Here is a 27,075-nt window from a genome sequence, read left to right as displayed (position 1 = left end):
CCAAATGCTGATTCCTGTTAGACAGGTTCGCCTAAAGGCAGAGGGATTTCATCTAGAACTACAGCCCCTCAAGTGGACTCCAGGGACTCTTGGCTCTCTGGCTCCCATCTGGCTCTGAGCTTGCTCATATTTGTTTGATCCAGGCCTGTGTGTGTTACATTTTTATAGGATCTCCCTTCGATGTACACATTGATTTGTTCTGTTCAGATGCTTTGTGTGGAACATATTTTATGTGGTGGTTTTTGGAGTTTTGTACCCTTTAGGGAAAATGACCTTTCTTGCCTATGAATATAGAGACTGGAAATATTTCTCTTAACTCAGAAGCATCTGCATGCACCTGTTTTCACACTTGGGCTGATGAGCCTGCTTATGGCGTGACTTTCCTCCAAAGACCTGGGGATTGGAATAATGCCTATTTTTAGCGCATCCTGAAAACAGGAAAGGGCAGGCCATGGAAATGTTTGCTTTGTGGGAGTACTTAGCATCGAGTTTAGCACTGGGTGGAGTGTGTGTGTGTGTGTGTATGTGTGGGGGGGGTGGAGGGGTGTTTGTGTAAGTATGATTTGATAGACTGTTTTTCTCAACTACCCACTAAAGAAGGGGGAAAGGAATCATAAGGGACTACCCGGAGACCAGCGATGGCTCCAGCAGTGGGTTCTGGGCGTGCTATGTCTGTGCAGTGCCTGCGGCCTCCAGAGGAGCCTCCAGTCCATGCTGGGGAGAAGCCAAGACAGATTGAGCAACTTCCAATGTGAATGGGCTTCGTTCATTGTGAGTTATTTTGAATGTCCTCCTGGCCCTCTGGGGAATTGCAGATGGTAATGTATGCATGTACATAGAGGCAAAGCCTCACAGAGCCTGTCTCCTGTGCCAGGTTTTTGTTGAAAATTACAAGTCACAATGTGACAAAATCCCTGTGTTCTTAAAGTAAGAAGAGCAACCCAGGTCCAGAAGCACATTCATGGGTGGCCAGTTTTCAAAGTCTTCCCAGATTTCTCCAGAAAGTGGCTGTTGGAAAGAACCCTGTCTGTCAGGGTCTGGAAGCTCATTGCCATGTGTGTGCTGACCTGGCACCCTCCTAGGGCAGGCAGGGGGCTAAGACCCACCATCTGAGGCCAGCCATCAGCACTGTGAGTAACACACAGTAACAGGGGTGTGTTCAGAAAGCACTCAGACTCCAAGATCAAGGTGCCTGCCACTCACATGGTCAGACAGACATCTAGAAATAACATGAGGGTAATAACAGCATCTGGTCACCACGGAGCAGGGGAGTGCCCACAGGGGAAGGAGCAGCCCTCAGGAAAAGCAAATCTCCTCCTCCTGGCCCAGAGCCTGAGCCCTGGGAGGCTCCTGGTCTTAGAGTGGGTTAAGCCAGCTCTTTCTTTCTAATGTCAGTGGGGTCATGCCGTTGGCATGGTTATGCCCTTGGCACAGCTCTTTCTTTCTAATGTCAGTGGGGTTATGCCCTTGGCATGCCCCTCCTCCGTGCGAGTGGATTAGAAGATGGGGGTGGGGGTGTTAACAAGGAAAAACAACACCAAATGTACACAGAGCTCCATCCACGGGAACCTGTTCTGTGGACTATTAAAAATCCATGATTCATGTTTGTTGGAAATAGATGCTCGGTGCCAAAGATAAAAATTAGCACTGAGACAAAGGATCTTTCTGCAATGCAGTTTTTACTTCCTGGACTGCAGGAAGGGTACCCTCACTAGCCATCTTGCCACGAGAGTACGATGAACAAAGGAGAACAGACAAATTTATTCCTTACGCATTTGGGGTCGTCCTTACTGCTGTGTCTGATCTCCATTGACTGGAGCCAGACCTCACAGTCTAAACCAAAACTCGACTGGCTAACAACTTAAAACTTTTCTAAACAGGTAAAAGCAATGGAGAGCTGGGGCATACCTGTGAGCACGTCCAGCGCAGAGATCTTAGTTAAAGTACAAGGACACAGAGTGTACTACGTGCCTGTAAGCACGGCATGTCTAACAGCTACATCGGATAGGGCTTAACAAAGTTATTAGCACACTTATGATTTAACGAGAAAGGAAACTTTAAAAAGGAATTTTTCTACTTCCCACAATGTTGCGGTCCTACCTCTCAGCACCTTAGGATGTGAACACAGACACACACACATACACAGAGGAAAGGCCATTTGAGGACAAAGTGGGAAGATAACCCTCTACCAGCCAAGCAGAGAGCCCTCCAAATGAAACCAACACATCTCACACCTTGATCTTGGACTTCAGCCTCAAGAATTGTGGGAAAAGAAGTTTCTGTTGTTTAAGCCCCACCCGCCGTGGCCTTTTATTAGGGCAGCCCCACCGAACTAATACAGACTCCTGTTACCAATCTTTGTTATGATTGCTGCCCCTAAAGTCACATCAATTGAATTTCAGGATTCCAAATGTCCTCTTCAGATAGCTGGGATGGGGTCTCTTTCTGTTGCCCAGCTGGAATGCAGTGGCACAATGTTGGCTCATTACAACCTCTACCTCCTGGGTTCAAGCGATTCTCCTGCCTCAGCCTCCCGAGTAGCTGGGATTACAGGCGCCCGCCACTATGCCTGGCTAATTTCTGTATTTTTAGTGGAGATAGGGTTTCACCATGTTGTCCAGGTTGGTCTCAAACTCCTGACCTCAAGTGATCTGCCCACCTCGGCCTCCCAAAGTACTGGGATTATAGGCATGAGCTGCCATGCCCAGCTGGGGACAGGCTTTTGAATGCTGACTGTTTAAAAAAACAAAAACAAAAAAAGGTGATTTTTTTATTTTTTATTTTTTGAGACGGAGCCTTACTCTGTCGCCCAGGCTGGAGTGCAGTGGCACAATCTTGACTCACTGCAACCTCCACCTCCCAAGTTCAAGCGATTCTTTTAGCCTCAGCCTCCTGAGTAGCTGGGATTACAGGTATGTGCCACCATGCCCGGCTAATTTTTTTATTTTTAGTAGAGACAGGGTTTCACCATGTTGGCCAGGATGGTCTCCATCTCCTGACAGTGATCCGCCCGCCTTGGCCTCCCAAAGTGCCAAGATTACAGGAGTGAGCCACTGCGCCCGGCCAGAAAGGTGTATATTTAAGGCCTACATTGCAATGTGTTGATACACGTAGTGAAGCGATGACTACCTTCAAGTAAATTAACATATCCATCATCTCATGTAGTTACCTTTCAGTTTTTATTTTTTGTGGTCAGGGTACCTAAAATCTACTCCTGTAGCAAATTTCCAGTATAAGCTACAATATTATTAACTCTGGTTCCGTCCTGAGCCTAAGAGCTCTAGACTTGTTCAGGGAGAGAAGGGCAGCTTTCTAACCTTTGACTCCTATCTCCCCGTTTTCCCCACTCAATCCACCTTTATTTAGAATCTGGGGGAAACAGAGACTGATGCACTCTATCTATCTGATGATAAAACTCCATAATGTTAGTTAGAAGGGAGGAGGGTAGCATTATTTTTTTATGTCTGGGAATCAGAAATCGTATTAGACAAAGTTGGAAAAAGCCATCTGCGTTCTGTTTGGCTTTGTATTGGATTCATTCAGAATCGACTACTAAAAACAAAAGGCCTTGCTTCATGTCTTCTTTCTTGTTTATATTTGAAAGCACTGTTTGGGTTGTCGTTTTTGTGATGCCTTTACTTTCTTTTCTGGGACTGCGGGTGGTTTTGGCAAAGATGTATGACCCTTAACTCAAAAGGATGGGGTTTACAGGCTGAGGGTGGGTTTATGAGCAGCATCAATCTACAGGAACGCAGAACTGTACAGATAGGGCGGACCACAGAGTGGGGCCTGAAACTGCAACCTATCAGCCTCCCCTTGCTGCCAACACCTGCTCTGCCCCACTGGCTCCCAGGTGCACTTGTGGCCATGTGTGTGGGTGAGCTTGAACCTTGCCTCTCCTTCACCAAGAACAAAGACCCCTCCCCAACACCAAGAAAAATATAAGCATGAAACATAGACATTCCCCTCAAATAATCAAATACATCAACCCAAACTGACTGCTGTGCCATCATTGGCAAAAGAGAGCTAACTTTTCTGTATACACTTCGTATCATTTTCCTGGATTCTTTCCCAAAACTTGACAGACCTTAGGAAAGCTATTTTGAGACTTTGCTGACAGTTTTTCTGGACCCACATGATGTATTTCAGACATTTCAATAATAACTCTGTGACCTCATTAAATGCGTATTTTTGTATGAGCTTGTGGGTATCGGTGCAAGGACACATGTTATATTCTTATTTAAAAATCTCAAGTTAAAAACAACCCTGACCTTTTAGAGTAATGTCCATACATCTCAGTTTGGACCAGGAGAGAAAGGCTTAGTCCACTACAATCTTTTACCAAAAAAAATTGAAGCAATGTTTTTTTCTAAAATCTGGTATAACCCAGAATTCTTTGATTTGCTGAAATCATACAGATTTTTATACGTTCGTTTGCTTGTCATGTTCATGCAGGTGATTTGCAAATGTGCAGCCTTGAATCCAGCTATCTTGCTCTTCCTACGAGCGCTGTTCATTCCTCTGTTCACCTAGCACAGTTTATATTACAGAACTCACAACGAGGTGGGGAGAAGACTCCTGTCTGGAGTCAGGAGCTCTGGATTCAAGTGCACATTCACTCATCGATAACACTGAGCAGGCAATTGATGAAAGCCACGTTGTGCTGCAGGCTCTGGACGAGCAACTCGGCACATGTCCTGAAGCCGCCTCATAGAGTTGGGTTAGTTGAGATAATGAATTTGGCCAGCTTTGACAATCTTACAACAGGAAGTCTTTGAAACCTACGAATGAGCCTGCACGTTCTGTGTCACTCCCATGCTGCTAGCTGTGCCCTGCCTGTTCTTAGTGTTCTTGGAAGACACCTGAGCTCTTGCTTTAACTCCCCAAGGTGTGTGGTTTGCATTTGTTGACAACAATACAATTTGTACCTAGAGTCTCTGACTTCGCTCTGTTGAAGGGTAAGGAAGGCAGTAGCCTTAGGGGAGGGATCAAGCCATTCTACTGAAGGTACAGCTGGCAGCCTGTCGGGAGCATGGTCCTTGCTCAGGAATTGTTTTCCTTCTTTTTTTCCCCGCCTTTAAGTAGAAATGTGCATAAGGACACAACTAGAAGCCGATTTGCTAAGTTCAGTGACATTCAAAGTGAAAATGATACATGCAATTCTGGATCATTTTCATTGCAAAATGTGTTCATTCTTTCCCTATTCGGTGTGCATCGAGTGCCTGCTAAGGGCTGGGCAGAGTGCTAGATGATGGGAACTGTGTGAGCCCACACTGGTGTGGAGCCTGTTCTCAGGGAGCGAGAGGCTGGGTTGGTGAGGAGGCACACTGAACTGGACATTGCTTGAGCAACCAAATGAGATGATAGATGTGATCCAGGCACACGGAAGGAGAGTCACATGGTTCTCTGAGAGCTTGTGAGGAGACTGGTAGATCTGGGACGGCCGGGAGCTGTGACGTCGGAAGGAGGTAACCATGTGTGCAGGAGGCAGCGGTAAGTGCAAGGACCCAGTGCGGGGGAAGGACAGAGGCAGGTTGGGGCCCCAGCACTGGGTTCATCCTGCAAGCTCATGTATCAGGGCCTCAAGGCCACCTCTGATGACTGCTTTCCCTCCCTGAGCCTCCTTCAGTGAGAGTGAAGCTCGGGAATGATTTGGGCTTGGCGTGGCAGTGTGATCTCATTGTATAAGGTGTTTTTATTATGTATGGACTTTTGCGCCAGGACCTATTTTAATTGGTGGGGATGTAATGCTGAATGAGCCTGACCAAGCCTCTGCCTTTGCGGAGTTTGCCTTCTACATGGCCAGGGGCTCAGATAAGAATGTAACAAACCTAGAACTGGGCAGTGCGATGTCAGAGACTATTGAATGTTATGAATAGAAATAGATACAGTGTAGCAAGGGGTCAGAGGGGCCTGGAAGGCTGCATTGCTGTGGGCAGGGAGGTCTGGGAAAGGCTTTGGAGTGTGGGTGCTGGGGCTGTCCCTTGACCAGAGACTGAAAAGGTAAAGCCAGCCTTGCCAAAGAGTCCCCTCTGTGACTTGCTCTGGCACTCTGACGGCAGGGGTCTGCCTCGCTTCCTCCTCTCTACCACACAAAGCGGATGCCTTCCCCAAGGACAACAAAGGGGAAGAAAAGAAAACGAATAAATCAGAAAGGATGAAACCAACAGAGATCACCAAAGGCGTGTGGTGCAAATACCGATCACATCAGTAAGAAGATTGTTTCCATCCCTGATTTGCTTTTCCTTTCAATAGAACATTCAGTCATAGCTTCTCTATAAAATTGATTTATTGTGTTGAAATGATTTCCGTGGCAGGGGAACTAATTTGATTGTGTAGCATAAAGAAAATGTATGTGGGACAATGGGGAAGAATTGAGCCAAAATGAATCCAATATATTTTAATCTCTGCAATACAGATTATATTTTCAATTAAGAAGCTTAACTTGCATGTGTTCGGCGGGCGGGAGCTTCCCAGAGCACGTCCCGCGTGCATTTACGGGTAATAAGTCACTTGCCATTAAGAAGGGAGGCGATCGTTAGCGCATGATCACCCAGTTGCCTCCCGTTAACAGCAAAGTCAATGCACCCCGTCGCTGTGGCCATATTCAAGTGGTAAAATGCGGAGTCATGTGGAAAGTGCAACTGTTATATTAGTGAATACAATTTACTCAAGGGAATAAGGAAATCCTGAATTCCATTCCCTATGACCCATGGAATGCCCATATTCATGGTCAGGTATGAAAGTGGCTTTTGGGCCACCTGTCCCTGCCTGGAAGCAGAGCATAATGTGGCCATGTGTCTGATCAGCTCTGCCTTACTAACCGTGTTTAACCCAAGCTCTGTTATAGACAGACTTTGGTCTTTGCTCGATGCGTACTTTTTAATAACAAAGTCAATGCACCCCATCACTGGGGTGCATATAACTTCCATATAACTTCATATAAACATGAAGTTATATGGAAAATGGAACAGTTGTATTAGTGACTACAATTTACTAGAGGAAATCCTGAATTCCATCCCCCATGGTCCGTGGAATGCTCATATTCGTGGTCAGGTATAAAAGTGGCTTTGGGGCCACCTGTGCCCTGCCTGGAAGCAGAGCATAATGTGGCCATGTGTCTGATCAGCTCTGCCTTACTAACCGTGTTTAACCCGAGCTCTGCTGCAGACAGACTTTGGTCTTTGCTCTGTGCGTGCTTCTGGCATGACGTAGGAGTTGCTTGCTAGTGATGGGTAGAGGGTGAGGGCAAGATGCTAGCTGGCCTCTTCCAGTGGTCCACTTGTCTGGGATCTCATTTCATCTTCAATCAACCCATAAGATGGAGGAGCCATGATCATCATATGCATAGGCATGGAATCTGCCTCGTGGGCTGTTGTGGGTAGAACCCAGAGCCCTTGTGCACTCGTTGGTGCTCACAATAACTCATTCGGTCTTTCCTCTTTCTTCCTCCCAGTCCCAGTAGCCATCTAGGAGCAGAAGCTTCTGGGGCCTTGCCTTGCAGACACTGGCCTTTGACTCACCTCTTTATAATTAAGACAAGATCATGGAGGAAATAAAGGGGTCATTAAAAAAAGAAAGAAAAGAAAAAGGAATCTGGCAGGAAAAGCAGAGGCAGATGTGGAGCTGGTTTGAAAATCTATTTCGAGTCTTTCCAGCGGCTGGCTGGGTAGGCAGGGGCTGCCAACACACAGGGGCCGGTGCAGCCAAGGAGCAGTTGCGTAAGTCCTTGCGTAAGTAGTAACGAGATGCCCAGGGCTCCCGCAAGCGCGGCCACGTGGCTGGGAACCTGTCAGGTTTTATAGCATCAAATCAGACACCGTGTACCGGGATGGAGAGCCCGGAAAGAGGTCAGAGCCGGGGTAGGGAGGCGGGGGCTATAAACGCAACAGCAGGGTGAGGAATGCGCTCAGGAAAATGGGTTAAACAGAGGTGTCCCAGGGACAGTGGGGATCCCAAAACTGGACATGAAGAGAGAAGAGACAGGGACAAGAATAACAATGTTGGTAAGGTGGTGGATCCTCAGTTTAAAATCTGGCCACGATGCCGTTCATTTAGGCATTTGCTTGTTCTAGAAATATTTATTAAGCACTAGGTCTGGCAGGTGTGGAATGGATCTGCCTCTGGGAAACACAGGATCTGGGCTCTGAGTCGTCCATCCGTGTCTTCTGGAGTCTTCCCTGTCGATTGTCCCTTTACCTTTTCTTTCCATGAAGTAGATTCTTCTACTGCATGGAAACTCCTTGACCTCACCCTCACCCCCACTGTGGACACCCCTGTTTTGTCCTTCACAGCCAGATCACACAGCGTGGTCCCTAGGTCCGCAGCCTTCACTCCTTTATCTCCCCATGAGGCTAACAAAATCTGTTCTACTGCAGTTACCAATGGTGCCCTCATCAATAAGCCCACATTACCTCCCTCTCCAGTCTCAGACACTGTTGATGGCGCCCTGGCTTTTAAGTGCTCTTGTCCAGTAGCTTCCATGGCCCTGCATCTGCCCTGTTTCCCTCTGGCATTGTCATTCTTTTTCTACCTCTTGCTTTCTTTCTCTCCCTTCCCTCTCCTCTCCTCCCTCCCTCCCTCCTTTCCTTTGTCTGTCCTCTCCGAGATGTCCCCTCTGGTGGGGATGTCTCTACTGTGGATATTTCTGGTGGCTGAGCAAAGTGCTTGTGGTTCCTTTCAGCCAATTGTCCTGAAGCAAAGGCAAGCCACTTAAATTGCAGTTTCTCTGATGTATCTTCTAAAAGCCAAACATCAGTATCCACAAAGGGTGTTTTTGTGTAACCCCAGGCACTCAGGTAGATCTGTGAGATCATCCTCTGTGGGTGATCAGTCTGGGTTTTAGCGTCTCCATTCTCCAGACCACATGGCCACTGATCCATGGGGTGCACAGAAGGAAGGGCAGTCACGTGGCTGCTGCTTTGAGTTTTGCCACCTACGAACTGGGTAACCTGGGCGAGTGGTGAACCTCGTTGATCCTTCATTGCCAGCAGTAAATTGGGGAGAATCATTGAGAGGGTATTTGTGAGCTCCTGGCCCAGCAGGTAGCATATTAGAACTGCTTGATCAATGCGAGCTCCCTTCTCCTTCGTGGGAAGAAGAGGAAGCCTGCTCCTCCCCTGCGGTGCATTTGGCATCCGAGCTGTTGTTCAGCACTTCCGTCGCTGCTGTGTGGTGCCAACACCTCCTGTGGAATAAGCCCCTGTGCTGCTCCATCCTCCAGGGAGAACGGGCAGCAGAGTAAGATGCTGCATGCAGAGCTGGTTCTTGGTTCTTGAGGAGAGAGAGCAGTGGCTGTCCCTCAGCTTAGCTGTGAGTGGTCACAGGATCAAGGAACAGCAGGAAAACAAAGATACTCTCAAGGCCATGGAGAAGAAGTGTGATGTAGATGCTGGCACAGAAGTCCCCGGTGGTGGGGGAGAAATCCGATTCTGATGCCTTCGACCGCGGACCTCAAGTGTCAAACAGCAAGAGATGGGCTGAGCAAACATCACCCATCTCAAATTCAGTTGACAAGCAAGCACCAGGCACATCTCCTGGGAAACATGAAGTGGCCTTAACTGTCATCTGCCTGTCATCTCATATTTTGCCATTAATCAGGCATTTATTAAAGAATTCTGTCAATAATAGAAATCAGAAATTCCTGGAAAGCGGATTTCCTGCAGGGCACGTGGAGAAGACAGCCTCTGTTTGGCTCGCACTGAGACTTCTGGACACGACTGGGGACCCACATACATGTCATCTCAGGCCAGCTTTCTTTCTAAACCCACTTTGCAGATGTGGCAGCTAAAGTCTTATCCAGCATCCAGTCACACCTCTCTCGGGGGAGAGCCCTACCATTGGGAGCTGAGCAAAGGCAATATTTTGGTTGTGTTTTTCAAAGATACTGTGAGTTAGTTATCACTAGACATGGATGTAAGTTAACTGTTGTCTCACCACTTTGCTACCAGGTTATAATCAAAGAAAGTCTTAGATCAAAGTCAGCCACACACAGAGACATTTATGAAAAACACTTCTGCACAGTCAGTGCATACAGTCTGTTCTTAGGCTTCATAAAACCCTCTTCCCTATCATTTGAGGTGCTCTGTCTGAGTCTTGATAAATTATTCATTAGAAGCAAATGAGAAAGTATTCTGGAGGCGAGATTCATCTGCACAGATCGTCATCTTAGGGAACCAGCATCCTCCAGACCCATAGCTTGCTCCAGAACATAGGGTCCAGCGTTGGGCACTGTCCTTCCATACTGGGCTTCTTACACACACACATTGAATCCACACACAGCCCGGGAGAGTCCCTGAAACATCGTAGCTCATCCACATACCTTGCATGGTGTGGATTTCACCAAGGAGAACCATTTCTTTTAATCATTACACTCATTAAGAAAACACGCTCACAAAAGAAAATAATTTCTAACTATTATTGTTTTTGGTTTCTGCTTGTGATCAAGATAAGGATAGCCGAAGCACCCACCCAGGTCCCTCTCATGGAATGGGGTTTTCTGCTTAAAGGTTGGCAACTGACAACTTGTAGCACATCCTTTAAGCTGGCACTCACTGTTTGAGTACTTGAGAGTAATTTGCAGACTTCCTAAGTCTTTCATTTTGCTCTCTGTGCGTCAGGAACTGTTCTAGGCACTCTATGCAATTTGAGCTTATTTAATGGTTACCACGTAGGCGGTTGATGTGCTCTTGACAGTCCCATTTCATGGATGCAGAAGCTGAGGAAATCTGCCCAAGGTTTACACAGCCAACTGGTAAGTGGTGGAGCCTGGATTTCATCTCTGGGTGTTTATTCCTGGAGTCCCTGCTCTCACCACCGTGTTAACCTGCTTCTCAACACCAACCAAAACTTGAATCTAGTCTTCCAGATCTCAAGTCTGGGCTTTTCCTAGGGAGGATGCTCAGGGTTATTTGATAGCTGAACTCCTCCTGTATGTCCAGGAAAGAATAAAGACCAGATGGTCTTGATATGAAAAGGTAGCAGACTTTAACTACAAAATGGAAAAGGAGTAATTTGTTTACAAGCACAAAGTAGTGAAAACTGTTCTTAGGCTTAGGGTAGGTGATTCTATCTTATCTCTTTGAAGATACAGTCAAAGCTCTACATTCAAGATATTGTGGGTTCCCTTCCAGACCACCATGATAAAGTGAATTTTACAATAAAGCAAGTCACACAGATTTTTTGGTTTATAATATATTTTCTTAAGTGTGAAAAGTAGATCTTAAAAAAAACAATGTATATACCTTAATAGAAATACTTTATTGCTAAAAAATGCTAACAGTTATCTGAGGCTTCACCAAATCTTAATCTTTCTGCTGATAGAGAGTCTTGCCTCAATGTTGATGGCTTCTGACTGATCAGGGTGGTGGTTGCTGAGGGCTGAGGTGGCTATGACTATTTCTTAAAGTAAGGCAACAATGAAGTTTGCCACATCATTTGATGCTTCTTTTCACACAAGATTTCTCTGTAGCCACCCAGATTTCTCTGTGATGCTGTTTGATAGCATTTTACACACACTAAAACTTCTTTTCACATTGGAGTCAATCTTCTCAAACTCTGACACTGCTTTGGCAACTACCTTTATGTAATAATCTAAATCCTTTGTTGTCATTTCAACAATGTCATCAGAATCTTCACCAGGAGGAGATTCATCTCAAGAAACCACTTTCTTTACTCATAAGCATGAGTAGGAACTCTTTTTCCATTCAAGTTGTATCATGAGATTGCAGCAATTCAATCACATCTTCAGAGTCCACTTGTAATTCTAGTTCTCCGCTATTTCCACTACATCTGAATTTACTTCTTCCTCTGAAGTCTTGAACCAGAAAAAGTCATCCATGAAGATTAGAATCAACTTCTTCCAAACTCCAGTTAATGTTGATATTTTGACCTCCTCCCATGAATCATGAATATTCTTAATGGCTTTTAAGATCCTGAATTTTTTTTCCAGAAAGTTTTCAATTTACTTTGGTCAGATCTATTAGAGGAATCACAATCTATGGCAGCCATACTCTTATGAAATATATTTCTTAGATAATAAGACTTGACAGTGAAAATTGCTTCATGATTCATGGACCACGGAATGGATGTTGTATTAGCAGACATGAAAACAACATTTGTCTCCTTGTGCATTTCCATCAGAGCTCTTGGGTGACCAGGTGCATTGTCAATGAGAAGTAATATTTTGAAAGGCATCTTGTTTCTTAGTATTAGGTCTTAACAGTGGGCTTAAAACATTCAGTAAACCATGCTCCAAACAGATGTGCTGTCATCCAGGCTCTGTTGTTGCATTTCTAGAGCACAGGCAGAGTAGATTTGGCATAATTCTTAAGGGCCCTAGGATTTTCAGAATAACAAATGAGCATTGGTTTTACCTTCAAGTCAACAACTGCCTTATTAGAGTCAGCCTGTCCTTTGAAGTGTTGAAGCCAGGAATTGATTTCTCCAACCTAAAATATGGAAGTCCTAGATGACATCTTCCAATATAAGGTGTTTCATTGACATTGAAAATCTGCTTCTTAGTGTAGCCACCCTCATCAGTGCTCTTAGCTAGGTCTTCCGGAGAACTGGCTGCAGCTTCTCCATCAGTACTTGCTGTTTATCTTGCACTTTTATGTTATGGAGATGGCTTCTTTCCTTAAGAACCAACCCCTGACACCGCATGTTCTCACTCATAGGCGGGTGTTGAACAATGAGAACACATGGACACAGAGAAGGGAGCATCACACACTGGGGTCTGTTGGGGAGGGGATTAGAGGAGGGACAGCAGGGGGTGGGGAGGTTGGGGAGGAATGACATGAGGAGCAATGCCAGATGTAGGTGACGGTGGGGATGGAGGCAGCAAACCACCTTGCCATGTAGGTAACTATGCAACAGTCCTGCATGATCTGCACATGTAACCCAGAACCTAAAGTACAATAAGAAAAAAAAAAAAGAATCAACCTCTGGTAGCTTGAAATCTTTCTGCTGCAGCTTCCTTACCTCTCTCAGCCTTTGCAGAATTGAAGAGAGGTTAGGGTCTTGCTCTGGATTAGGCTTTTGCTTGAGGAAATGTTGTGGCTGGTTGAATCTTCTATTCACACCACTACAACTTTCTCCAGATCAGCAGTAAGGCTGTTTCACTTTCTTATTTGTGTGTTCAGTGGAGTAGCACTTTTAATTTCCTTCAGGTACTTCTCCTTTGCATTCACGGCATGGCCAACTGGCACAGGAGGACTAGCGTTCATCCTGTCTCTACTTTCTACACACCTTCATCACTCAGCCTAGTCATTTCTAGCTTTCGATTTCAGGTGAGGATCCTGTGGCTCTTCCTTTCACTGAACACTCAAGGGCCATTGTAGGATTATTAATTAACCTGATTTCAATATTGTTATGTCTCAGGGGATAGGGAGGCCTGAGGAGAGGAAGAAAGCAGGGACAAGGGCAGTCGGTGAAGCAGTCAGAACACACACAACATTTATCCATTAAGCTCTCTGTCATAGATGGCTGCAGTTCCTAGCACCCCAGAACAGTTGCAAGAGTGACATCAGGCTGGATGCAGTGGCTCATGTCTGTCATCGCAACAATTTGGGAAGCCGAGGAGGGCAGATCACCTGAACTCAGGAGCTCGAGACCAGGCTGAGCAACATGGTGAAACCTTGTCTCTACTAAAAATACAAAACTCCCCACTTAGAAAGACCCAGCAGGCCTGGCAAGAGTGAAACTGAGTGAGTAGTGAGTAGAAGTGGCCCAGCACCCGTGAGAAGGGAGAAATGTGGACAGCATCACCCCCTACCAGGTAGCCAGCACTTAGGCTCCGATAAATGGACCAAAAAAGAAAAAAAAGATTGTCTCGGTTTTTAGCCTATGGCAAATGAGTCTTGAGCAAATGACATAAGTATGCTAAATGATTACAGTGTCCACAACAGGTCTTGAAAATGAACCCGGATAAATTTTAACCATCGCTGGTGTATGCTGAGCACGAAATACCTTGCAAGCAGCATTCTCTTTTGTAAGGATTCTATTTTCTCTTAAGCCTTTCTGCCTTGATCCATACAGCTTGCTCAAGGCCTCTGACTGCTTCCTTTTTTTCTGGGCTCACTAGGATTAATTTACCTTACTTTTGTAAGGATGTGTTTCTGGATGCTATGGGGAGTAAAGATTCCGCACAGATGGACCTTGGTGAATTGCCATAGACCAGGGGCCGTGCCCTGCAGGTGACCGCCTGCTGTCCCAGGTGGCGTTCAGTGAGCAGAGCCATGCCAGAGCGGCAAGGACTCCAGGTCTCTGGTTGTCATGATTGGGCTTCCGGGTGTGTCTTTGTTGATGCTTGTTTATTAATGCTCCACCTACTTACTCCCAGAGGGAGCTGGTTCTCTGGGGAGAGAAGGTTAGAGAGTCTTATTCCCGGGTTGTTCTGTTTTTTAATCACGGAACTGAGTCACACCAATGGTACAGATAAAGACAGAAAAATTATGACTCCCACGCCTGCAGTTTCTGAAAAATGCCCTCTTTCCTTCTCATGTTTTTTCTTTTTTATTGTGGTTTTAGAATATATACATAGAACCAATAAAGAAGAAAAACTATACGTATTATAAAATTCGCCATATAACCGTTTGTAAGTGTATCAGTCAGTGGTATAATTACACCCACAGTGTTGTTCAGTTATCACTACTGTTGATTTCCACAATGTTTGTTCACCCCAAGCAGGAACTCTCAACTCCCTGTTCCCATCCCCCATGTATAAGGAACTAGGAAAAGACTGGTGGCAGCTGATGATGCACACGCCTACACCCAGGCAAGCAGAGCGTCCAGGGCAGCTGTCCTGTGCCTGAGGGATGGGGCACGGTCACCCCAACCTCCCCTGCTTCCTCTGCCCATTCATGGCTGTGCTTCACTCCTACAATTGGTGATCACAGAACAGCAGGAGGAGCCTGGGAGAGGAGGGAGGAGGCCTGAGGGATGGACATTGGGGTGCTGGGGTGGGGTCTCTGGGGTGAGCAGACACTGGGGCGCTGGGGTGGGGTCTCTGGGGTGAGCAGACACTGGGGTGCTGGGTTGAGGGTCTCTGGGGTGGGCAGACACTGGGGTGCTGGGGTGGGGGATCTCTGAGGTGAGCGGACCCTGGGGTGTTGAGGTGGGAGTCTCAGGGTGGGGGTCTCTGGGGTTAGCAGACATTGGGGTGCTGGGGTGGAGACTCTGGGGCGAGCAGACATTGGGGTGCTGGGGTGGAGTCTCTGAGGTGAGTGGACCCTGGGGTGTTGAGGTGGGAGTCTCAGGGTGGGGGTCTCTGGGGTTAGCAGACATTGGGGTGCTGGGGCGGAGACTCTGGGGTGAGCAGACATTGGGGTGCTGGGGTGGAGTCTCTGAGGTGAGTGGACACTGGGGTGCTGGGGCGGGGACTCTGGGGTGAGCCAGGACCCTCCTTTATTCTCCAGGATGGAGTCTTAGAGTCAGGCTCTGCCTCCTTCGCTGCTCCCCCAGCTGTAGAGACCTCTCACTTCCTAGTGTTTGCTGGGGGGCATTTCTGATGTGTTTGTCTTGGAGACGTTTTTTCCGTTACCCAAGCTGCTGCTAAATCCGACAAGTCAACACTTATTTTGTGAATTTGAAATAGGTGGACCAGGCAGGATTGGGAGGAGGTAGAGGCACACAAGTAAGACCCCAGAGGTCCCTTCCTTGCATTAAAATCTTCAGCCCCCCCACCTCCACCCCTGCTGCCCACTAGCAAATATGCAGACCCCAGAGCCTGGCATCCCCGTCTCTCGTAGTCTGGCCCAGTTGATCCCTCTTCCCTCATTCCCAAAACTTTCTAGTGGCATTGGTCTTCCCACCATTTCCCAAATCCAGAAGACACGAGGCAGGTCCCACCCAGGTCCCCAGCTTTGAGTGACTTTGCCCTTGTTATCCTGGGGGTCTTTCTTAGAAGTCACTTCTTTGTGCACATGTGGTTTTAATTTCCCCATCAAGATCCCAAGGTAGGAAGTCGATGACCATGTTGAGTCACCACCTGAACAAAAGAGCCCCCCTGCCAAGGGGATGTGCCAGGAGACAGATGGCTGAGATGAAGCGTTCATTCTCTCTCCTTCCCATCGGACTGAGTCAATTCTCTGCGTCTCTCTTATCACTTCACCATAATTTGCCTCTTCCCAGCATCCCTGAATCATGCAGAAATCATTTGACGGCAAATTCCCAGCTACTATTGCTAGACTCATTTTTCTGCAGGGATGGAATGTGTCACTTTTAATTTGTTTCCTTTTTTCCCACCCATTTTGGGTAAAACATTGTGTTAAAAGATACATCCTCTCCCCTAAAGCAGCCTGTTTTCATGCTGGAGATATTTAAATGCCCTCATATTGAAGTGTACAAGCTAATTATGTAACTTAAAGCAAGTTGAGGGAAGGAATTCAAAAACCCCTGCAGCTTCCCAATGTGAGAAATGGGGCTTTGAAAGCCACTGGAAGTTCCCTGCCTTTCTCCACATCCTCCCTCTGTAGTGATGAGGCTCCTCATCTTCCTGCTTTATTGGCAGCAAACACTGGGCAACAGGGGTGCTGGGAGGGCCTGAGACTCTGTCATCAAGGGCCTGTAATTGTGCCAGGAGCCTGGAATAGTTAAATTGGTTCCTGATTACTTTTCACTTGCTAAGTTTCCCTCTACTCAATTAACACGTAATTATTTAGGACTGTGCTACTTTTATTGCTGGCACTTGGCTTTCCAAATAGGCAGCTTGGGGGATAGTCTCCCGTGGGAGCCCAGGCGCTGCATCCATCCGCCCTTTTCATCCAAGAACAGAAAAGCCAGACTGGTGGGACCTCCTCCAGAACCTTCATGCTGCCGAGAGGCTTGGCCCTCGGGTTTGTCTTTCTCTTTTACCAAATACAACTTAACATTTTATAAGGTGTCAGTGAAGATCATATCAGTGTTCAAATAACTTTGTATCATGTGGTGATGCCTCTTCCTTACCTTTAATCTCAAAAGTAAAAAACAAAACCCATAGATTCTAAGTTCCAGGGGGCTTAGAGGCACTGTGGTTGAATGTGGTTGAGAGTTTTCATTTGTCGGTGGAAAATATGAGGATCTCGAAAAGTTGAGCAACATTTTTTGTTTTAACATTTCTTAAATTCTACTTTAAATTGACAGATAATAATTGTGCACGTTTATGGCATGGAGTGGGACATTATGATACATGCATACACTGTGGAATGATTAAATCAAATGAATTAACATGCCTGTTCCCTCACATACGTCTCATTTCCTCGTGGTGTTGAGTAACTTTCTGAAGGTCAGGTAGCTCCATGTTTAAATGGACATGAAGCCATCAATAGATGGATATACTTGAATTCAACTTTAATTGTACAAATGTGTGTATGTGTAGGCTACAATTAAACTCATATTTGACACTGTCAGGAATGAACAGTTTTTGTTTCTAATGGGGTTAAATGTCCAGGATAGCAGAGAAAGAAGTCAGAAAGGCTTCCTGGTTTGTTGTTTGAATTGTATTGGGAGTGAACCCACCTCTATTTCCTATTGGCCTCACATTTTTTTAAGTGGATAATGTCATGACAAGTTTGATAGAGATGATGCTTCTGACTTCCTGGAGACAGGAATCGGTTACCAAGAAGAGGTATTTCTCTCCATCAAGCCATTAAAAATAAAATTCACAAGCTTCTAGACCTTGTGGCTTTTTGAATCTTTTTAGGTTGACATAATTTGCATGTGATTATTTCTGGATTATTTATTTGTATGTTTGGTTTTATCTCCTGAATTTTAGATTATAAATAATCCTTCTATAAATTTTGACCACTTTTAGGACAGCATTCCTGAAAGCATTTAATTCTCACCACATTTGTTACATTTTTTTAGAAATTATTCTCCTGGCTCAGAATAAGACATGACTTGTTTGGTTCCCAGGGTGGTTGATCCCTTCCTTCCCCCAGTCCCTGGCTTTTCTGGTAGAAGAGAAGCAGTGCCTGTCTGTCCTGTTCCCACCTTACCAGCTGCTCATCCCTTGCAAGGATCTTTCTTATGCTCCCTACGTTATGCCTGACTTCCATTCATTGAGTCTTGATGAATGCTGAATATGGAGAATACAAGGAACTTTAATTGCCCCAGGGTGGATTCTAACTCTTCACAGGGGCAAGCTAAGGGTGTTTTTGTTTGTTTGTGTTTTGTTTGGAGGGCTTCTCTTACCCTAAACGGAACTCCAGGTGTCCAGCACAGGGATGCAGAGTCAGGCACGTTCATACTCCACAGGCCCTAGGATTGCCTGCTGGACAGAGGCCTTTTTTTGACTGGTGAGAGGCTCTGGACACATCTTGGCTCAGAGAGCTCTGTTAGGTAATAAACTAATGGTTCCTAAGATGAGAGCAGTTTAGGAAATGTGCAGTGGCAAGAGGTCCATTCTTCCTGCTGCCAGGATCCTGATAGCTGAAAGACAAGATTCCTGCCATCAGGTAACCAGCTCCAGAGGGGAAGAGGAGAATGAGAGAAGGAGCTCTGGGGGCGGAGAGGAGAGTGAAGGAATCATGAATAATGCCCGGCCATAGATGACAAGTTTGCATAAGAAGAACCTGAGGTGGCTCACGCCTGTAATCCCAGCACTTTGGGAGGCCAAGGTGGGCAGATCATGGAGTCAGGAGTTCAAGACCAGCCTGGCCAACATTATAAAACCCTGTCTCTACTAAAAAATACAAAAAATTAGCCAGGCATAGTGGTGTACGCCTGTAATCCCAGCTACTGGGGAGGCTGAGGCAGGAGAATTGCTTGAACCCAGGAGGCAGAGGTTGCAGTTAACTGAGATCACACCACTGCACTCCAGCCTGGGTGACACAGCAAGACTCTGTCTCAAATTAAAAAAAAAAAAAGAAAGAAAGAAAGAAAAGAAGAACCTGAAAAGAGCTGAATCCCACCCCAGAAAACCTGCACAGAATGCAAGGACTCCAGGAGAGCCAGAGGCAACCAAATACTCTAGCCTCCCTTTGGCCTCCAGTTTGGACCAGAGCCTGACCTTCTGAGCCAGCTCCTTCATCCACTCATTCATTCACTTATTCTTCCATCCATTTATTCATTCTTTCTTATGTCAGTTACCTAGAGAGCATATACTCTGTACCAAATGCTGACTTGGCACTGAGGGCACTTGGGTGAACAAGCAGATGTGGCCACTGCCTTCAAGATACCTATGCTCTGCTCACAATCTGGGGGCCTTCTCTTACCCTAAACCCAACTCCAGCAGTCTCCAGCACAGATAGAGTCATCAGGAATGCAGAGTCAGGCACATTCATACCCCACACACCTAGGATTGCCTGTTGGAGAAAGGACTATCATCCTGAGCTATGTGGAGCCCTTCATTTAGTCTGGGAAGGCATCCTGCCATCCAAACACTTGGCTTAGCTTGTGATCCTTCTCATATTCCTCTGTAACAGAAAGCAGATTGTTATGGAAAAGCTTCTAATATGCAGTGTTGCAATCTCGGCTCACTGTAGCCTCTGCCTCCCAGGTTCCAGTGAATCTCCTGCCCCAGCCTCCTGAAGATAGCTGGTACTACAGGCACACGCCACCACACCTGGCTAATTTTTGTAATTTTTTTTTTTTTTTTTTTTTTTAGTAGAAACAGGGTTTTACCATGTTGGCTAGGCTAGTCTTGAACTCCTGACCTCAGGTGATCCGCCCACCAAAGTGCTAGGATTTATAGGCGTGAGCCACTGTGCCCGGCCAACTAATAGATTTTCTTACCTAAAAGTTAGTCTCTGGTTACATTTCTTCTTGCCTAGTTAGGCGATAGACCCGGAGCGTAGCTCTGTTTTCAGTCCCATCAGGTGTGGGCTGGAGGATATCGTTTATGCATGGCCTGGACGTTTCTGTGCAAGTGGCGCAGGCCTTGATGCATTGAGCCCAGGCATCATCTGATCTTTGTTTACTGCACTGATTATGATTTTATTTGATCTTTCCTTCATTTTCCTCATGCTACTTGAATTTCCACGTTGTTTTTTGTCCTGGCATTTTAAAAAATTTATAGGTAATCTAAATTACAGAATCTGCCTCTCAGCCCTGCACTTTCTCAGTTGTCAGTTTCTTAAAAAGTTTTGTTCAGCCTTCACATTATTTTAGCATGACTTTTTTTTTTTTTTTTTTTTTTTTGAGACAGAGTCTTACTCTGTCACCAGGCTGGAGTGCAGTGGCTCAATCTCAGCTCACTGCAACTTCTGCCTCCCAGTTCAAGTGATTCTCCTTTCTCAACCTCCTGAGTAGCTGGAACTACAGGCACACATCACCATGCCCAGCTAATTTTTGTAATTTTAGTAGAGATGGGGTTTCACCATGTTGGCCAGGTTGGTCTCGATCTCTTGACCTCGTGATCTGCCCACCTCGGACTCCCAAAGTGCTGGGATTACAGGCATGAGCCACCATGCCCAGCCTACGTGACATATTTTTTAAGTCATTTTGAGAACTGTCTTTATTTAACTAGCTAGCTGCAATTGTCCCAGAGCTTAATTAGAAGCAGCATATCACAACTGTTTGGGTGCTATCTTGAGGCAAAATAATTACCCTGTAATAATAATGTGTGTTTTAGTAAACTTGTCATTATTGTCAGAGAGGGCTGGAAAGAATGTCTTCTTAAAGCTCACAAGGATCCTAGGGTACTCTGTGAATAGCAGAGTTCTAAAGCTGAAGAAAAAAATTAAAGAAAAAGATTTGTGTTAATGATCAGAAGCCCTGTGTCTGTATGCATCGCGGCACAGCCCACCCCTCTAGTGACAGGAAGGTGTTGTATTCTGCTGACACTTGGGGGCTCTTCTGTGACCCCTGGGGTTGCTGCAGTGCACATCCCCAGAAGCTTTCTAAACACAGTTGCCAAAGGTCAGGTGGATTACTTAGATCATCTCTCTAGCTCATACCCTGTACTTCCAGGGGCTGAAGGTGACATGACCGACCCTAGCCCAAGACTGGGACCTGATTAGAATTGCCAGACATTCAGTAGATACAAAGCACGTCCTGAATTTTGCAACTTTTGTCCTGGATCCTGTATTAATTTGTCAGGATGCCCTAAATGTCCTGTATTCAGCTTTTTGTTTTTCAATCAATTACAGAATCCAGCAATAAGAGCTATTATTCAGATTTAACTGGGCGTCCTATATTTGCAAAGTCTGGCCACCCTGCGGCTGATGAATGCTGATGCCCAGCCTGTGCGCTAGGTTAATGGACAAGGCAGCGATCCCCACGTCCCTCCGTTAATAGTCACTTAAAAACACCAATTCCTCCTTTCTGACTATATATTAATGTCCCCAGGGAAGAAGTCAGATAACTCCACCTGCTGTTTTCTTTAGTGACCAAAAGCGCAAACTCTGTCACAGGCTCTTTGTCACAGCTGTTTTGGTCCCAGATCCAGCTGATAGGTTTCTTGATGAAATAATGTCTGTAAATCCCTTTCTCAGAGCGGCAGGCACGTGGTGTGATCGTGAGAGAATCTGCAGTGACAGCCCGTGGCGGGGGGAGGTGGTGGTGGCAGGTGGTGACAGAGACCTCCTTAAAACCCCGGGTGGCGAATTTCTTCTTCCCTCCTCCCTGGCTCACTGCCTTTTAGCGGCTGTGACATGGGCAGGGCATGGGGAGCTTCTCCGGGTGCGCTTAGCTAAAGAGATAACGCTGTCAGAGGACAGCAGTTACTAGTAAGTAACCTACATTTCCCTTCCACTCTGGCTGCTCCCTGCTGTCTAAATAGAGAAAGTGGAATTAAGTTTATTATCTGTGACCTAATGCTAATTCCTCTTACATCCTGCCTTTGTGCAAAGGGAGCAGGGCAATTTAAAAAGTAGTGGACGAAGCTTTAGTATTGTAAACACTTTCGAGGGTTATAACACAAATCTGTTGAAGAAACAAGCATGTGAGAGACAGTATTCTAGAGTCATGTGTGATTGCCCAAATTGTATATTTCATTACAAAAAGTATATAAAGTTGAGGTATTATAGAATGTTACAATTATACATTATCACTGAATCAAGAAATTAAAATTCCTAAAACTCTTGTCAGATCACTTTCATGTCTACTAAAGCTTTTAAATTTTTCTCTAGTAAAATAGTGATCAAAATTAGCATGTGGAAAGTAGGCCAGTGATACTGAAGTCGTAAGCCATGCTTCCGAGACTGGAGATGTTGCAGCAAGCTATTCCGAGCCCGACAGCTCCGAGTGAAGAATGCTTTCAACTGGGTGACTTGGAAAAGCCAGCTAAGCAAAGATCAATGGAATCATATAATGTTAAGACATTGCAACTTGAGAAAAAGATTTAATTTGCACCTTTTTTTCTTTTTTTTAGATCTTTTTAAATGTTGCTTTCAGAAACTGTTATTTTGGTCTGTTTCCTTCATTCTGCGTGTGCTGATTTCCTTAATTAATTTGGAGAACATCTGCATATAATTCCATTGGCCTTTTCATTGGCAAAACCTCACAGCTTTGCACAAGACTTAGAGAGTTCACATTCCAGACAGTCTGGGATTGTATCTAATTGAAATGCCAAACCTACCAATGTGCCAGAGCATAAGTGTGTAATTATGTAATTTTCTCTTGATCTTTCAGAGTCTTCCTGCGAGCAATTAATCAGTATGCAGATATGCTGAACAAAAAATTTCTGGATCAAGCCAACTTTGAGCTACAGGTAAGGAAAGAAGACACGACCTTTGTGGAGAAATCATGTTAAAGCAAATTGCTGGTCTGAGCCAATATCTTATAGTATTTCTAATCCTTGAACTTAATTGCTCTCCCATCCGAGATGCGGAAGTGGAATTTACAGTATGTACCGTTGGAACCTGAGGAGTGAAAATTACACCTTTGGAGTATTTGCTTAGTTTAGCAAGGAAGGAGATAGAGTTGTTTCAGAGAGAAGCTACTGAATTAGAGTGACAAGGAGGGACTCTCCAAGCAGGGAAGCCACCAAGTCCCAGTGTGTGTAGCTGCCAAGATTGTCTCAGACCATCTGAATGTGGAAGGAGGATCAGCAGAGGAGGAGAAGCCGGTCTGCACCACGAGCTCAGCTAGCTGTTAGAACTCCGTGTTCCCCCCATATCCTCTCCTGGCCTTGTGCTACTAGCAGTGACTTTTACCAGGCCAGAGACCCTGCCCCCCAGACCCCATGGTCCATCAGGAATACTCCTTTGGTGAATGCAATGAGAGAGAGAGTGTGCGTGTTGTGTGTGTGCATGCCTGCTGTAAGGATTGATTTTGCCTGGCCTGATTTCTTACTGTGCATCCGAGATGTGTGGCTCTCGGTTCCACTGTACTCTGGATGTGTTTCTGCTAATAATGATTTTATCTGTCATCATTATTACTTAGTTTATTTTAGTAAAGTATGCAAATTTTTGAAAAGCATGCAGATACAAATGACATGTTTATTTCCTGGGCAAGATGGTTCACTCAGAAGGAACCCAAAGAATTTTTGTTCACCCGTTGGGTGATCCAACCAAAAAATAAGTCACCAGTTAACAAAAATTAGCCATCTGCCTTTCCATTTGCATTGCCTTTATTTTTATAATCTCTTAACTTTAAATTTCTATTGTATTGGCATTATAGGATATAATTAGGTAATCATTTATCATTTTTCTCTACCGAATGCCTGTTTTCATATGTCATAACATACTTTCTCCTTATAAAATATATATGCACTGAAAATCAGTTTAGCAGGTAAAACAGGAAATGTTCCCTCCTACCCCTTTGCTGCCTCTTACTGCCTATCTGCAGGGATAACTTTTAACTGATTGTTCTGAACTCTGTCACACTTTCAGCATTTATATGGGCTTCTGCATGTTTTCTTTTGGCCTTTAATGTGAACTGGACATACTCTGTGTTTTTCAGCTCTGTCATATTCCACGATGTGAATGTGCCAACATGTGTTCAGCCATTTCAGTCCCGATAACGTAGAGGCTGTTTCTAGTTGTTTATAGTCCCAAGCTGTGCTACCGTGAAGAATGTGACATGCATGCCTCTTAGTGCACACATCGCTATGGAATAGGTTGATCTCTAGGCCGAATGATACGACGTTTTAAGTTTTATGGAAAATGATAAGTTTCCTTCATGAAATGATTTTAGGAATTTGCTGTCCCACCAACCTTGTTTGAGAGCAGCTCCTTTCTATCTAGAATCTTCAACACTGATTTCCTTAAAATGATTGATTTTTGTTTTTATTGGCATTTTTCTGATGATTATTTAGGCTACGAATACTTAGCAGCGTGTGGGTTTCTGCTGTGAACCCTGATCGTGTCTTCTGCTCATGTTTGTATTTGGCTGTTTGTCTTCCTTTTTTATGAGTTGGAATTCTTGATCTAGGCTAGGCATGGGTTTAGGCTTATCATATAGAAATATTTCATTTTTCTGCAGTGAAATCTGTTATTTCTTTTATAGCTATCTGGTTTTATGTTTTACTTGGCAAATCTCTCCTTGCCTTAATATTATATATTTCTAAATTTTACTGTTTTGTATGAGTTAGAACCTGCTAATACCTTTGTGGTTTTGTGGTTTTGTTTTTGTTTTACCTTTCAGGTGTTTAATCCCTTTGGGATTTCTGTAGTTAGTATAGGGGTAAGGATCTAACTTCACTTTTTCCCACATCATTTCATGAATAGATGACTCTTTCCTCAATGATTTGAAATGCTACAATTAACATCATCTCAAATGTGTGGGTGTATAAATTCCATTTTCTGTGTTATTATCATAGTGGCTTCATCCTTATGCCTTTGTACCCAGCTAGCAGAGTCATTGCTTTTCCATTCGTTTTCTACTGCAGAATTATCTTAGCTATTTTTGTGCATTTCCTCTTCCATTTCCAAATGGAAACTCCAGTTTAAAGTCAGATAGCTGAGTTTCTCTTTTAAAAACATAGGATTTTAGCTGGAATTCCATTGAATTGATAAATAAATTTAGGGTAAGTTTATGTTATTGAGGGAATACTTTGCAGTATTTTTTTTCCCATCTCATACTGGACTATTTAGGTCTTTGTTGTGCCATTCATTAAGTTTCTAGTGTTTTCTGGGTCAGTCTCATGCATGACTTGCTGGGTAGATTCCTGTGTCTTCCTCCTCTGGTGGGAGAGGCTGTTTCTCAACATGTTGGTTCTCCTCAGCTTTCTCCCTGTTTTATGAGGATGAGCCCAAACACCTTAAAAGCCATGTGCTTCAGGGCCCACATAGAGCTTTGCCTCTTGGCAGGTGTGGCACACGCATTTATCGTTGTTTGAGGAGGGTTTAGCAGGAATCGCTGCCTGCTTGCTGTCGGCTGCATTCTGAGAGTCACAGTGAGCGGCCCACCTAGAACAGAACCCATGTCTGCACGTACCCAGAACAGATCTTAATTTAAACACCATCACTGCTACCATGAGTGCTCTGGCTCAAAGGCAGTCCTGATCCTGTACAGGAAAAGAAAGAATTAGGAGTTGGTGAAGGTGTCATTTAAAAAGAAGCATTGGTAGGCTGGGCGTGGTGGCTCACGCCTGTAATCCCAGCACTTTGGGAGGCCAGTGTGGGTGGATCATGAGATCAGGAGTTTGAGACCAGCCTGACCAACATGGTGAAACTTGTCTCTACTGAAAATATAAAAATTAGCCAGATGAGGTGGTGCATGCCTGTAACCCCAGCTGCTTGGGAGATTGCAGCAGGGGAATCACTTGAACCTGGGAGGCGGAGGATGCAATGAGCCAAGATCGCCCCACTGCACTCCAGCCTTGGCAACACAGTGAGACTCCGTCTCAAAAAAAAAGAAAAAGAAAAGAAACATTTGTGTTTTGTTGCTGTTGTCGTTGTTAAAGCCAGCAGGTAGAAACTAAGATCTGTTCTGGGTCCTTGCAGGCAATGGTCCTGTTCTGCCTGAGCCCCTGACCAGGACTCTCAGAATACAGGTGACTGTAGCCAGTGACTCCTGTCAGTGCTGGGGCAAGGCTGAAATAGGAGGTGTCAGTCCCCAAAACAAAAGGAACAATTTGTATTTTATTGACTGGAGCTCCTCTTTCTTTATGGAGGGGTCTCAAAAAAGGCCCCATTGTGGGCTCTGAGGTTGGGGGTGCTGGGCTCAGACCCCCATTTTGCTTCATGTGTTGCCTGTAGCTTTGGGCTGGTCTCTAAATCTCAGCTCTGCAATGGGGTTAACAGCACCTGCTTGGTTATTCTGTGGAAATCAAATGTGCTGGCGTATTACTATAGAAAGTGTATCGTTCGTGGGAAGTGTTGGATAAATGAAAGCGCAACAGACTTTTCTCATATCCTGCAAATGCTCTTCGATTTCCACTTACTTCTCAGGTAATTAAAAATACAGCCACTATAATGTTCACATTTTGATTTTATAGAACTCTTTGTAGCTATCTCCTTTGGTATAATAAATATTATCCCTGGCTTGTAAATGAGAAAACCGTAACCACAGCTTTCTTCTAAAGACCATTGTCTTTTACGTTTTTAGTAGAGATGGGGTTTCATCGTGTTAGCCAGGATAGTCTCGATCTCCTGACTTCGCGATCCACCCGCCTCTGCCTCCCAAAGTGCTGGGATTACAAGTGTGAGCTACCATGCCTGGCCACATGTCTTTTAAACCACATATATGTAGTCCATAAACCCTTGAAATATGGGTTTATTGAAAAATGAAATGTTTGATGTTTTTACATGTGTTTTCCTTGTCTAATGTATATATGATTTGGGGTTTACGGGAAGGGGTCCTAAATTGTGGAAATCTATACTATTCTTAAGTGAGGAGGTCCATAATTACATTAATAAGAGCTAACATTGGCTGGGCACAGTGGCTCACACCTCTAATCCCAGCACTTTGGCAGGCTGAGGCAGGTTGATCACTTGAGGTCAGGAGTTCAAGACCAGCCTGACCAACATAGTGAAACCCCATCTCTACTAAAAATACAGGAATTATCCAGGCTTGGTGGTACACACCTATAGTCCCAGCTACTCAGGAGGCTGAGGCAGGAGAATTGCTTGAACCCAGGAGGCAGAGGTTGCAGTGAGCCAAAATCATGCCACTGCACTCCAGCCTGGACAACAGAGACAGACTCCATCTCTTTAAAAAAAAAAAAAAAAAGAGCTAACATTGATGAAGTGCTTATAGATGCTCTGCACC

At 45.0% G+C, this 27,075-nt stretch overlaps 1 protein-coding gene across 3 annotated transcripts in view; it reads left to right on the top strand.

Moving 5' to 3' along the window:
• The window catches only part of DOCK1 (dedicator of cytokinesis 1), a 543,465-nt gene that overhangs the window by 399,709 nt on the left and 116,681 nt on the right, over nucleotides 1-27,075 (top strand). For all 3 annotated transcript variants that reach the window (XM_021671705.2, XM_021671704.2, XM_064373739.1), the window contains exon 30: nucleotides 22,552-22,630. In XM_021671705.2, coding sequence (XP_021527380.2) covers nucleotides 22,552-22,630 — 79 coding nt within the window. The remainder of the gene's footprint in view (nucleotides 1-22,551; nucleotides 22,631-27,075) is intronic.

The sequence above is a fragment of the Aotus nancymaae genome, unplaced genomic scaffold (assembly GCF_030222135.1).
Source record: "Aotus nancymaae isolate 86718 unplaced genomic scaffold, 86718_ANA_hifiasm-v0.15.2.pri h1tg000010l, whole genome shotgun sequence".
Classification (NCBI taxonomy): domain Eukaryota; kingdom Metazoa; phylum Chordata; class Mammalia; order Primates; family Aotidae; genus Aotus; species Aotus nancymaae.
Note: the sequence above shows the minus strand (reverse complement) of the source record. Positions and strands in the feature narration are given on the sequence as shown.